The 13,504-nt window shown below is 38.2% G+C and overlaps 1 protein-coding gene across 3 annotated transcripts in view; it reads right to left on the reverse strand.

Moving 5' to 3' along the window:
- The window catches only part of INPP4B (inositol polyphosphate-4-phosphatase type II B), a 965,936-nt gene that overhangs the window by 272,315 nt on the left and 680,117 nt on the right, over positions 1-13,504 (reverse strand). For all 3 annotated transcript variants that reach the window (XM_043973131.1, XM_043973128.1, XM_043973129.1), the window contains one exon: positions 10,564-10,636. In XM_043973131.1, coding sequence (XP_043829066.1) covers positions 10,564-10,636 — 73 coding nt within the window. The remainder of the gene's footprint in view (positions 1-10,563; positions 10,637-13,504) is intronic.

The following is a 13,504-nucleotide window of genomic DNA, read 5'->3' on the forward strand; positions in this document are numbered from 1 at the left end:
TCTAGTCTAGCAAGTTCAAAGGGTTTTTTCAGGGGGAGGGGTCCTTTAAAATAAATGCAACAGTCACTTGTAAACCATTATAATTAATGAAAACCAGTAATGTTTAAAGACACATAATATTGGAATAAAAAAGACCCAGTCACTGAGTCAGAAATCAAAAAAGGTGATTTGAAGGCAATTGGAGCTTAGTAAAAGATTTCTGACAACACTACCCAGGATAGTCCTTTGATAGTGCAAACTACCAGGTGTTTTACAAAGGACTGGCTGAGCTAAGACCTGGGCAGAAGACCAGCTATGGCCACAACAGCTGCACAGCCCCAGGAGCTGGCCCGAGTTCCCACTAGAAAGGATATTCCTCTTCAGTCCCATCCCTCTTTGAACAGCTAAGCTTACCAAACTTTCTTCCATACATAGCATCATTAGAATCATAGTTTGAAGAACACAGAACAATCTAAAGGAAGCAGGGTATAAAATGAAGCAATGTATATTTGACAGTGATGTGCTCAAGGGCATGGAAGGAATGGAAAAATTACTTGTTCCGTTGTCAGAATACATCTGTTCAAATCATAGTGTGTGGCTTGGGGCCACTTGCTACCTGTATTCCTTTCTCTGGAGCACCATTCCCTTATCTGTTGAACTAAATGACCTGCAAGTCTTTTCAGATTCTCAATCTTATGCAGTGGAAAGAAGACTGGCTCTGGAATTGGAGGAACTGGATTCATACACCACCCAGGTGACCTTCCACTGATCACAGCCTTTTTGGGCCTCAGGGTCCTCATGGGCAAAATAAGGGGCCTGAAAGGTGGGTTCTATTTCAGATCTAGAGCTATGAATGTGGGTTTTCTAATGGTTGAATGTAACCAGATTTCTCCAGAAAACATCAAGGTTTCAGGGCTCTCACCTCAGCTCTCACTCAGTTACCTGGCACAAACAAAAAACATAAATACAGAAGTCGAGGCCTAAAAGAAATAACAGATTTTAAGACTAGTGACTCTGGCTAGTCAATGCAGTTTTTTTAAGGCAAATACCTAGGATAATTTTCAATCAATAAATAAACATTTATTAAATGCCTACTACATGCCAGGCATTGTGCTGAGTACTAGGGATACAAAAAGAGGCAAAAGGCAGTTCTTACCCTTAAGGAGCTTTTGATCTAATAAATTTTAAATTGAAACCAAAGAAAGTGTGTTCTAGCTGCTAAAAGAATTATACCATCTGGCTATCAAGTAGCTCAAAAGGCTTTAGAGACATGTCAATTTAAGTTGAAATGTTTTCAAAGGTGCACAGGAAAAGGTAAGAGAGGGGAAGCTTTTTGACATGTGTAGTGTATTTTCATTTGGAAATAGGTTCAAAAGGTTCATGAGAAGAGAGTGGGGCAAGGTCAAGTTGCTACCTTTCTTAGTGTAAGAGTGAGGTTGATTGCCTAATGCAATAAAGTCACCCCACTCCACTTTGAGTAATATAATGCCCTAATAGGTTACAGAGATGAAAACAAGTCTCAACCAACCACCCAAGAATACACTTTCGATGAAATATGAAACACTCTTGGATGAACAGACACCTGATTCATAGTATGAGTGGAAAGTTGGGGTTAGAGCCTCAGAGCAAGTGCTATAACAAAAAAAGATGATGCCCCCATCCATTTTAGAATATTGAAAAGCAGCAGGAAGAACTACCAAAACAAAAACCACAGAATACATGCTCCTTGAAGGTAGTTTTCCCTTTCTTTGTATCCCTAGAACTAGGTGCTTTTGCCCATCACAATGCTTAGTAAATGCTTCTTGACTGACTATAAAGATCATCACTTCAGAAAAACCTTGGCCAGCCCAGGTCAACCATAAATCACTAAGCAGCAACAGGTGGACTCATTCAGACAATTCCACATGGGTCAGAGAACCAAGATGTCTAGGTTTCAGCCAGTCTCCAAAAATGTGAGGAGCAACAGCTGAGAAAACTGAGAAAGGAACTGTAGGAGAAGAAAGTAAAAATACCTCCTTCCTCTCCCCACCCTGAAAGAAGCAAGCACATTAGTTCATAAAGCAGGGTATAGCGGGAGCTGCTAGGACATCAACACTAAAGCTGAAGATTGAAGTTCCTTAACAAGAGATCAACTCTACTCTTATTTGTGGGTCATCCTAAGAAATGCTTTCACAATTTCAATACTGATAAACAAAGAAAAAGTACAATAGATCCCTTAGGGGATCCAGCTCAAATATGAAGAAGGAGGGGAATCTAAAATAAAGGGGGAAACATTGTCCTCTTCCCATTATAAAGTTGGGTGGAACCCATCTCCTAGCAAAAAAAAAAAAAAAAAATTTTACGGAAGACTGAGCGGGGTAACCTTATTAAAGTCACTTTTATTCTCTTGGCTGCAGTTTACTCATCTGCAAATAAAGGGGGAAGGACAAAAAGGAAAAGACTTAGGTCTTAAACCTATAATCCTATGAACTAATAATCCTAAATACAAGAGTCAGAAAAGGTGCTAACTTCAAAGTCATAAAGACCTGGGTTCAAGTTCTGCTCTTGATGCTAACAAACTCCTTATATAACCCTGGGCAAGTCATTTAACAAAGCTGTACAAAAAGAGCTGACCTGCATGTACCATGAGAGTCTCTTCACCTCAGGCTCTCATAGTCCCAGCTCTGGACCTATTCCTGTCAAGTAAAAAGGTGGGACCAGGACACATTGTTAACATTCTTTAAAACAAAGAGTGAAAAAAATGGGGCATCTGCTGTTAGGTAGCTGCAATGCCTCAGGATTCCATGATAATAAGATGAAAACCTCTTAGACCAAGCCTGGATGCATGCAGAATCATATGTATCATGCTGTATTGAAAAGGGATTGTCAGTACTCTATTTATCTCAGCTATTCCCTAATTTGAAACACTCATGAGAGGCACTATGGATCAGTGGCCATGGGGTTGGCCATGGAGTCAGGAATACTTCTGCCTGTGATACCTACTGGTTGTATGACCAAAACAAATCATTTCATTAATCTCTTGGTGTCCCAGGCCACTATCTATGACTCAGTGGAGCCTACAACTTCCTTATCAGCACCACTGAGGCAGTTTCCACATCAAGGGCCTCCCTATATGGAAGTCACGGGACTGAAAATATGAGGTTTCTGGGATGTCATGAGGTGGAAGTATCGGCAGCTGGGATAAGGTAGTGATTTTCACGTTACAATATTTAGCCCTGAGCAAAGATGAATTTATCAACTCTTCAATATAGAAGTGATTCCAGTATAGCTATCCATTGCATCAACATACTTCCATAAAGCATTTTCTGATGCCCTTTGCTGGAAGCAATCTCTCCTGACTCAGATCTCTAAACATGTTTTGTCTCCATTACTTTCTTTTATATTATGCTTTTTGAGAGTATTCCATAGCTCCTCTATTAGACTGCCCCTTAAGGGCAAGGTCTGTGTCTTATTCATTTTCAACTGTGCCATGCCTAGCAGAGAGTAGGCACTTAATATATTTTGAAGTAAATCAAATATTTTTTAGGCATTGCAATAAAACAGTTGACTCCTGGGTGGTAACAACAATTTCTCCACTTTGTGAGTAGGAATGTGGGATTGTGGGGTTTTTTGTGAGCAAAGGTCACATAATCTCAGAACTGGAGGGGACCAACCTGGATCTGACCAGGAATTTATTTTACAGTATCCACAAGAACTTGATTATCCATACAGGTTTCACACATCTAGTGATGGAGAAACCAGTACCTCTCAAGGCAGTTCATTTCACTTCTAGACTTCTGAATGATCAATAATCATTGTAATTTCTATTATCATATAATTAATTCCTTCATTTGAATATCACTCACTAGATATTACTTCATCCCCCTTCCTTTGACCCAGTGACAAAAACAATTAACCATTAAATGGTAACATACAAGAAATATATAATCTGACTCAAGATAACATTGATTAATTTTACTAAAAACAAATAGGTGAAAAATAATAAAAAGATAGAAAGAGGAAAGAAAAAAATAATAAGAGCTCAAGTACATGATGAAATTTAACATAATTTTAGAGCTGTTAAAACTCATCTGCACACTCTTATTTTACCACCGAGGAAGCTCAGGATGTTGAAATGACTTGTCTAAGGTCCTGTGGCTAGTTACTTGTGGAAATGGGACTAGAATCCAAGCCCCCTTACTCTTAGCCCAATGTCATTCTCATTACACCATGCTGATGTTGCTTCTAAGGTAAGAAGGTTAATGAATAACTGTCATTGTCAATTGCAGTCACTGACATCCCCAAATGGTGACCTATCAATGAAAGATTACATGGTACACTCTCTTGGGTTGGGCCCATCACATTTTTATTTTAAGGTTAATTATTCTAATATCTCTTTGGTAGGTTACTATTACAATAGGGCATAAAGCTCTGTCCTATTGTGTTAGGATGGGAGCCTAATACTTTAATTGCAACGTTTAATGAAAAAGCCCTGTCATGCTGGTGTCACATTTATATTGTATTTTAACATGACAGCCAGGAACCAAAGATTCACAAGGGTCAAATGTAATTAAAAGCATTTCTAAATTAATTCCATAATTGATGTGCTACATGATTATAACTCTTTTTGAACATTCAGGCCATAGTTTTTAATTCATTATAAACATCCAGCTTTATTATAAGTATTAAAAGCAAAATAACATTAAGAAAAATTTTTTTAAAATCTGGCATTCCATTTAACTAAACTGCTCAACTCCCCAGAATGTTCTCTTATCGATTATATAATAATAACTGATATTCATAATAAACATAAAATATCTTAAAGTGACCCCGAACCATCAGAGAATGATAAATTCAGGCCAAAACAGCTATGAGGTTGTAAAATCTAGTCGACATTGTTGAAGAGCTATGATAGCTATAGTATCCACTATAGCAAATAAGCAATAACAACACCTTTCCCAATCATATTAGATAATAATGTATTTTCCATGTATATTTTCCTCTAGTCTCTGTGAAAGTTTTTCAGAGGCATCTATGGATTCAAAATTGTTTCCATGTTGCCCACAGTCTACTAAACAAATAGAAAGGTGAACAGCTATTCTTTTCTCAATGTATTCTCTAAAATTGTAGTGCCTTCTTCTGATCAAAAAAAAGTCAACTGTGAATAATCAACTTTTACAAGAGCTAAGTTGGTTTTGTTCTTTCCTTTTCTCCTTGGAATTTTTATTCTTCTCCTTCTGACCCCCTTCTTTTTCTCTTCTCCCCTTTTCTTTTCCTGCTCCCAACTTCAATTAGGAACAGGCAGTGGAAAGAGTAGGGGCTGAAGTAAGAAATTAAGATTCTTGTGTTAGAAGAGTTAAGTGAGTTTCCTGGAGTATAAATGAAATCTCTGGAGATATAAATAGAATCATGATGAGCAGCTCTGAGATATGGCATTCTTTCCCACTCAAGGAGTACTTCATAACTCTCTTGAGGCTGGTGAATTTCACATAATATATTAATATCCAGACTAGGGAAGAATGTCAATAGCCCCCTTTGCCTGCTGACTGAAAAGAAATCACAGGGAGGGAGCATGATAAATTCTCTAGACTATACAGGGAACAAAATCATATGCAGTCAGTATACAAACAATGCATATTTATATCACGGGCAGACAGATTTTTTAAAAAATGTAATGCTGAGGTTTTGAATCCAGCTTGTATATTTATATGCTTTATCATATCCCTGTCTTTATGGGGTAAGCGATCAGTCATGAGAATGGATAAGGTTGCATAAGGATACCATGAAATTCTATAGTGTGTAGTTCAATGGTCCTTTTGACCTATTCTTCAACACTTCAAGGATCATTGGTTTTACGGAGTGGACATTCCCTCTACTACAGCAAATCACAGTCTAACCCTGACAGTAGAAAGTCTTTAAGAATTGCTATAGACAAAAAAAAAATCTCCATATAGTATGACCCCAACCAATCACCCACTTAACGAGGCTGGTTCTCAGACAATATACATACAGTTTAGTCACTGAACTGGCATCTAAAGTTTTTGGGGTTTTTTTTTGTCTTTTTTTTTGGCAGAGCAATGAGGGTTAAGTGACTTGCCCATGGTCACACAGCTAGTAAGTGTCAAGTGTTTGAGAATGGATTTGAACTCAGGTCCTCCTGAATCCAAGGCCAGTGCTTTATCCCCTGTACCACCTAGCTGTCCCTTGGCATCTAAAGTTTTTACAGGATAGAGACCTGCTATAGTTTGTGATCCACTGAGAACCCAGGATCTCCTCTATGTTACCCTGATGTTAAAAAAAAGGATAGAGTGTGAGTTATTGTAGATTTTACATTACATTTTACATTATAGTAAATACTGTAACAATAATGCATCATGTGGAGTTCACAAAGCATTGGCTTATTTTATTCTCACAACAATACTATGAGGTATGAAATCAGAATGACTTCCTCAAGTTTGTGTAGCTGATAAGTGGTGGAGTCAGATGAAAACAGAGGTCTTACTTTTAGACCAGTTCCCCATCTACCACATCAGAATTAACTTGTATATGTAGATGTAAGCCTTCTGAGGCTCATATTGTGGTAGAGCCTTCTGAGTTCCTATTTATCTGATCAGCCACAGTTGGATACAATGTACCTTGACCATGACATAGTGATGTCATTTTGGTACTCATCAAGAATGAAGGACAGAAACAGACCAACATGTAAGCCACATATCTTATATTGAAAATGGACAGAAGTAGCTTGGGGACTGATGAGGGCAAAACAAGACTCTCGGGTAGCTTCTCCTGTCAGGTGTGTATGGGCTCAAAGATGGACAATGTCACTCAGAGGGAAGAGCTTGGTTCTCCCTCAGTCAGGGCAGGGACTGCTTTCTTCTCTTCTAGGTATGGGTGAGGTATTTTTGAACTGATTACTGTTTTCGTGAATTAACACATGTCCTAGGAATGTGCAAGGGTTAGCACAGGTTTCAGGGAATCCAAGCATGTTATGGTCTAACTGGCTAAGGCACACTGGGATAAATTCACTTTTTCTAATTTTTTCCATCTTCCCCTTTATATTCATATATTTTATTTTTCTCCATAAAGTTAACCCATGATAGATCCCTATCCATATACAGGGATCTGTGAATAGGGGGTTCTGAGAGATTAGATGGGGGAAAAATACAACTATATTTCTTCCTTTGCCATCCTGTATATTTTCTTTTATGGACTTAAATGTGTTATTATGAGAAGAAATCCATAGGTTTTATGAGACTTTCAAAAGACACCACAACAAAAAAAAAATTTTTGAACTCCTAGCTTAAAGAATATTTCTTTCTCGATTTAACACACCTAAATATAAATTATCATTTTAAAATCATATTTCCATTTATAACTCTACTAAAGTTTCTCTAAATATCTCAGGTAATACAGAGGTGACTATAGCACAAACATTGGAATGTCCAACCTAGCTAGAAAAGACTTTGCCTATGGGCCTGGGAATGGGCAATGGTTGTCCTAGAACAAAGATACTCAAATATGGAGAAACTTGAAACGAGTAGGTTAACCTTGGCTATGGTTACCCATAAATCAAAGACACATGGGACAATTGAAAGGGGAGAGGGGTGCCAAGAAACATGGAGTTTTGATACTATCAATTAATATTCATTTAACCCTTGGTCTCCCTCATATGAGAACTTTCTCCAATAGACATAACACTTGAAGCACTGAGATATATCAGTACTGATATTCTCCCTATAAATGAAACTTAAAAGCGTAAGTAGTTTGCAGCTATATAGTGGTCTAACTTAGAATTTCTCCTTGGAGAGGAAAATAGAGGAGGTGGCTTATAGCAGGGAAGGTAATTGATAAAGAGGCTGGTTTTGGAATCAGAAAAACCCAAGTTCTAATCCTGCCTCAGGCACTAGCTACATTATCCAGGTCAAAGTTAGTAAACCTCTCCCAGGCTCAGCTTCTTAATCTACAAAAAAAAAGATAATAGGAGCTAATTCAGAGTTTTTGTGAGGACCAAGTGAGGTAATATGTAAGTAAACTGCTTTGCAAACTTTAAATGCTGGCTATTGCTAGTACAGTAGGTACTTGGGGACAGCTAAGTGGCACAGTGGATAAAGCACCAATCAGGAAGACACACTTTCATGAGTTCAAATCTGAAATCAGATACTTGCTAGCTGTGTGACCCTGGGCAAGTCACTGAACCTTGTTTCTACTTATGTAAAATGAGCTGGAGAAGGAAATGGCAAACCACTTCAGTATCTTTGCCAAGAAAACCCAAAAAGGAGTCACGCACAGTCTATTCAGACTGAAAACAACTGAATAACAACAAAAGTTATTTAAGAACTGCTCATTGAAGTAACGAATTATTGAGTCCCCAAAGGCAATAAGAAACCACATTTCATCAGATATTTTACTGCTTATCACGTTAAGTAAAAAAATACCATCATGAATGAATAAAAAACATTTATTAAGTTATTATATCCCTGATAAACTATATCAGATTGCTTACCATCTCAGGGACAGGGAAGGGGAGGAAGGTATAGAATTTGGAACTCAAAACTTTTAAAAATGATGTTTCAAAATTGTTTTAACATGGAATTGGGTAAAAATAAAATATTATATATATTTTTAAGTTATGTCCCAATCACTGTGCTAAGGGCTATGGCTACAAATAGAAAAAAAAAATCAAGCCATTTCTCGCTCTCAAGGAGTTCACAATTGAATTGAGGGAGACAACACATAACAGGAGGTTTAGCTGCCAGGCAGGTGGCAAGTCTTAATGGTCCAAGGCCTAGGGGTCCCTCAGTTATATCAGTCAGGGTTCACTTAAATGACAGTGCCAGGGGGATTCAGGTCTGAGAAGCAAGGCAAACAGTAAGGACTAGAGGAGATCAGGAAGCAAGTGGCAGGGCAGACACTAATATGTGGTGTTCCTTCATGTCAGCACAAAGAATAGAGTCATAGACTCCCATCTCATTCAAGCCCTCAGAGCAGTCAAACAACAGGGCCAAAGTGAGAAGTAAGTGGGTAGGTCTTCCTACAACTTGGATCTTCCAGAAAGATTTGAGGACAGACAGATGATGGAGGGGAGGAGTAGGGAGAGAAGGTTAGGTGAGAGAAGCAGCAAAGGGCTTAGGCATCTAAATGTTTTGATGAGAGCAAAAACTTGGAAAATTCTATGACTCAAAGTCCTCCAGGAAATTACCAGTGGGTGACATTTTATGTCATCAGAGGAAGTGCTCCCATTGGTGAAATCATAGATTACTTCATTCAAGCTGAGATGCCTTTATTTGTTTGGGTAAAATATGTCTTCATTTATTTCTCATCTTAGTCATCCCCAAAATGAACCAAGAACATGCCATAGAATTGCGACTTACATTTGATAATGATACATTCCAGGGTGTCTTATACAAATTTAGTATCTACAAGTTTATTTTCCCAAAATGTCATTTAAAATTAATAGATGGAGCGGCATCTAGGTGGCACATCGGATAGAGCACTGGCCCTGGATTCAGGAGGACCTGAGTTCAAATCCAGCCTCACACACTTAACACTTACTAGCTGTGTGACCCTGGGCAAGTCACTTAACCCCAACTGCCTCACCAAAAAAAAAATTAATAGATAGGACAAATATATTAAGCATGAATTTTTCACCTGTTCAATATCTCATTGTTTTAAAATTTGGGGGGCAGAGGGGAAACATTCTTCAATTGTAATTTTCAAATAATACTTATGCTCTGAAACTATTTCTGCTACTTCCAAAAATACTAGCAAGTAACTGAAAATAAAATTTTAAAAGTCTAAATTTTTTTTGAAAAGACAGCTTTTGTGATAGACTTAGCTCTTCTCAGGAATACAATGATCCAAGACAATTCCAAAGGACTCGTGATGGAAAATGCTCTACATATCCAGAAAAAGAACTGTGGGATCTGAATGCAGATTGAACCATACTATTTTTATTTTCTGTGTTGTTGTGTTTTTCTTTTTTGAGGTTTTCCCCTTTTGTTCTGATTCTTTTTTCACAACATGACTAATGTGGGAATATGTTTAATGTTATTGTGTTATATATATATATATATATACACACACACACAGACATACACATATATATACATACATATATACAGTAACCTACATCAGATTGTTTGCTGTTTGGGGAGGCGGGAAGAAAGGGAGGGAGGGAGGGAGGGAGAAAAATTTGGAACTTAAAATCTTATAAAAACGATTGCTTGAAAACTATCTTGACATGTAACTGGAGAAAATAAAATACTATTAAGATTTTTTTTTTTGAAAAAAGATAGTTTTCAAATGTTTTGAAACCACAAATCTAAATGGCTCTTCACATTCTAGGAACCTACTTGGAATCCAATTTAATTCATCAGGTATTTACTAAGAAGCTACTCTATAACAGGGACTGTGCCAGACCCTGTGGATACAAAGTCAGAAAACAAAATAGGTTCTGCCCTCAGGGGGGTTGCACTCTACTGTGGAAAACTTACATGCACACAAGTAAGTACAAATTATATTCAAGATGCCTACAAAGTAATGTCTGGATGAGAGGTGGGGAGAGGGGAACATTCCAATCCAGGTCTCCAAGACTGTGACACATACCTGCATTTAAGAAAGGTAAGTTGTCCTTGTCATTGATGCCTTCTGGGGCTATGCACTCACACACCAATGCACACTGGAAAACAAAAGGGAATTGGTGCTTTGAAAACAAGCAGACAAATACTGAGAGACTAGAAGACAGTTTATGTCGTCTGGGGACGTTTTGGCTCAAACCCTCCTGACAACTTTTCTTTCCAGCCCTACCCATTTTGTTCAGCTCATTTGGTTTTAATTATTGATTTACATTTCTTCCATGCAACAGAGTTGCATTATTTAATCACGGGCTACATTCTCTTCCCAGCCAAAGAATGTTTACAAAAGATAGCAAAACGTGAATTATCGTCCCAAACATGCTAGAGATGCACATTCCTAACTGTGTTAAGGCAGGCTAGAAAATTATTTGTGACAAGCTGAATGGTTTCAAAGGGATTTCTTTCACTTGGGCTGCTTTCAGACCAACAGCAGACAGTTCTCCTTGATTTACAGCAAATGCAACTTTAAACATAGAATAAAATACGTGGCAATACATGATTACCTAGGGCAAAAAGAGCTAAGCCAATAACGTGGGACTGACAAAACAATATAAGTACTGTTTATAGAGAAAGGACACTATTAATATATGAAATCATCTCTGCAATGATATGTTCTTGTCATTACTGATGAATGGGTCATGCTTATTTGCCTTATCTTACCTGGGTGTATGCAGAAAATAGTAAAGGGTGTAAAACTATAGCAGAAGGAGAGACATTCCCTCTATTTCCTGTAAATCAGCTAGAAGTTTTAAGACTTTCTTTGATCCATTCTAGTGGATCAGAGTGTCCCTGGACATAAGAAGTTTGCTACATCCAGAAGAAGGAAAACGTTCTTGACCCCAAGAGAATGAGAAGAGACCTTTGTTATTTCCATAGGCAGGCAGCCACTAGTGTTTGTTTGATCAGATGAGCTATCTATCCTCTGCCTCTAGTTAGAAAATAAGAAAGATCACTTAACAAACAAATATGCCAAACACAGAGAAAAAATTCAAACTTATTTGAGAAAGAACTTCCCAGATGGAAAATTACTTCAGTGGAAAATCTCCCTATAGCTTCAATTCCTAAACGGCCATTTTTCTGTTTGAATAAACCAATGACCATTTATTACGCACCCATTATTATATGCCAGGAACTGTGCTAAACAATGGGGATAGAAAGGAAGGCTCAGGACAGTCCCTTCCCTTAAAAGTCTCACAGTCTAATGAGGGAGACAATATGCAAATAACCATATACAAACAAGCTCTAAACTGGTAGTAGTCTCAGAGGGAAATACCAAGGAAGGAGAATTTAAGAAAATCTTTTGATCAATTAATGCAATGAATTTTTTAGGGGGCAGCTAGGTGGTGCAGGAGATAGAGCCCTGGGCTTGACATTGGGAAGACTCATCTTCATGAGTTCAAATCTGGTCAAAGACACTTACTAGCCTTGTGACCCTGGTCAAGTCCCTCAACCATGTTTGACTCAGTTTCCTCATCTGTAAAGGGAGCTGGAGAAGGAAATGGCAAACCACTCAAGTATCTTTGTCAAGAAAACCCCAAACAAGGTCATGAGGAGTCAGAAGTGAAAGAAACAACCTTTTTTTTTTTCTTTTTAAAAACAGAAGGCAAAGAAAATAAAGAGGAAATCCAGGCATAAAAGAGAGTCAGTAAAAATGCCTGGAGTCTAGAGATGGAGAAAGCCAATGTAAAGGGATCACAGAACATGGGGCTGAAGAAGAGGAGGTGGAAGACATTAAAAGACAAAAGGATAAATACAAAAGACCAGTCTTCTCTTACTCCAGTGGGGCGGTCACCAAGGTGATCTGTTCCCTGGCCATATTTCTCTTTCCTAACAAATCTCTTGTTATTTTACAAGATTTGTGATGAAAGAGGCAGAATCAAGATGACAGAAGAAAGGCTGTAACTCCCCCAAGCTCCCAATAAACCCATTCACTCCTGCCAAAATAATGCCATAAGACAACTCCTGGAGCAGCCTAACCCACATAAGAACATAGTTAGACTATTTTATGGTCAAAAATGGCAACTGGGATCACTGGCTGTATGGGCTGAGAGACAAATTCAGCCCATGGTGCAGACCCAGCCCAGAACAAACCATGCCTCCAGGGTCTCAGAGTCTTCAGTGCCAACAGCTTCTGAGGCACACATTGCAGACTGGTGAGGGGGTTTTTTGGTTGGCCAGGGTGAAGTAGCTGTGATCTTTGCTGGAATTTGGGGGGAGTGCTTATGTTTTAAACCAGTGGGCTGATTTGAGTGGTAGGGGCACAATGGGGGAGACGCATAGGCACAACAGGCTTCCAACCATTGAGAATCAGATTTTAATCAGACATCTGCTTCTGGGTAGAGATGAGTAAACAAAGAAAACAGAGGACCATAGAGAGTTTCTTTGGGGGAAAGATAGAACAGAATACAGCCTCAGAAAAAGATAATAACAAAGTCAAAGCTTCCAAGAAAAATATGAATTGGTCTCAGGCCATGGAAGTATTCAAAAGGGACTTTGAAGAGAAAGTATGAGAGATAGAAGGAAGATTTAGAGAGGTGGAAGAAAGAATGGAAAGAGAAATGAGAGTGATGCAGGAGAGTCATGAGAAAAAAGTCAACAGCTTGAAAGGACAAATGGAAAAGGAGATACATGAGCTCTCTAAAGAAAATAATTGGCTAAGAATTAGAATTGAACAAATGGAAGTTAGTGACTTTATGAGAAACCAAAATACAATAAAGCAAATCCAAATGAATAAAAAAAGAGGGCAATATGAAATATGTCCTTGGAAAAATAGCTGAGATGGAAAATAAAACCAAGAGAGTTAATTCGAAAATCATTGGACTACCTGAAAACCACGATCAAAATAAGAGTTTAGACATCACCTTCCAAGAAATTATCAGGGAAAATTGCCCTGATATTCAGAAGCAGAAGGT

This window comes from Dromiciops gliroides, chromosome 6 (assembly GCF_019393635.1).
Source record: "Dromiciops gliroides isolate mDroGli1 chromosome 6, mDroGli1.pri, whole genome shotgun sequence".
NCBI classification, from domain to species: Eukaryota; Metazoa; Chordata; class Mammalia; order Microbiotheria; family Microbiotheriidae; genus Dromiciops; species Dromiciops gliroides.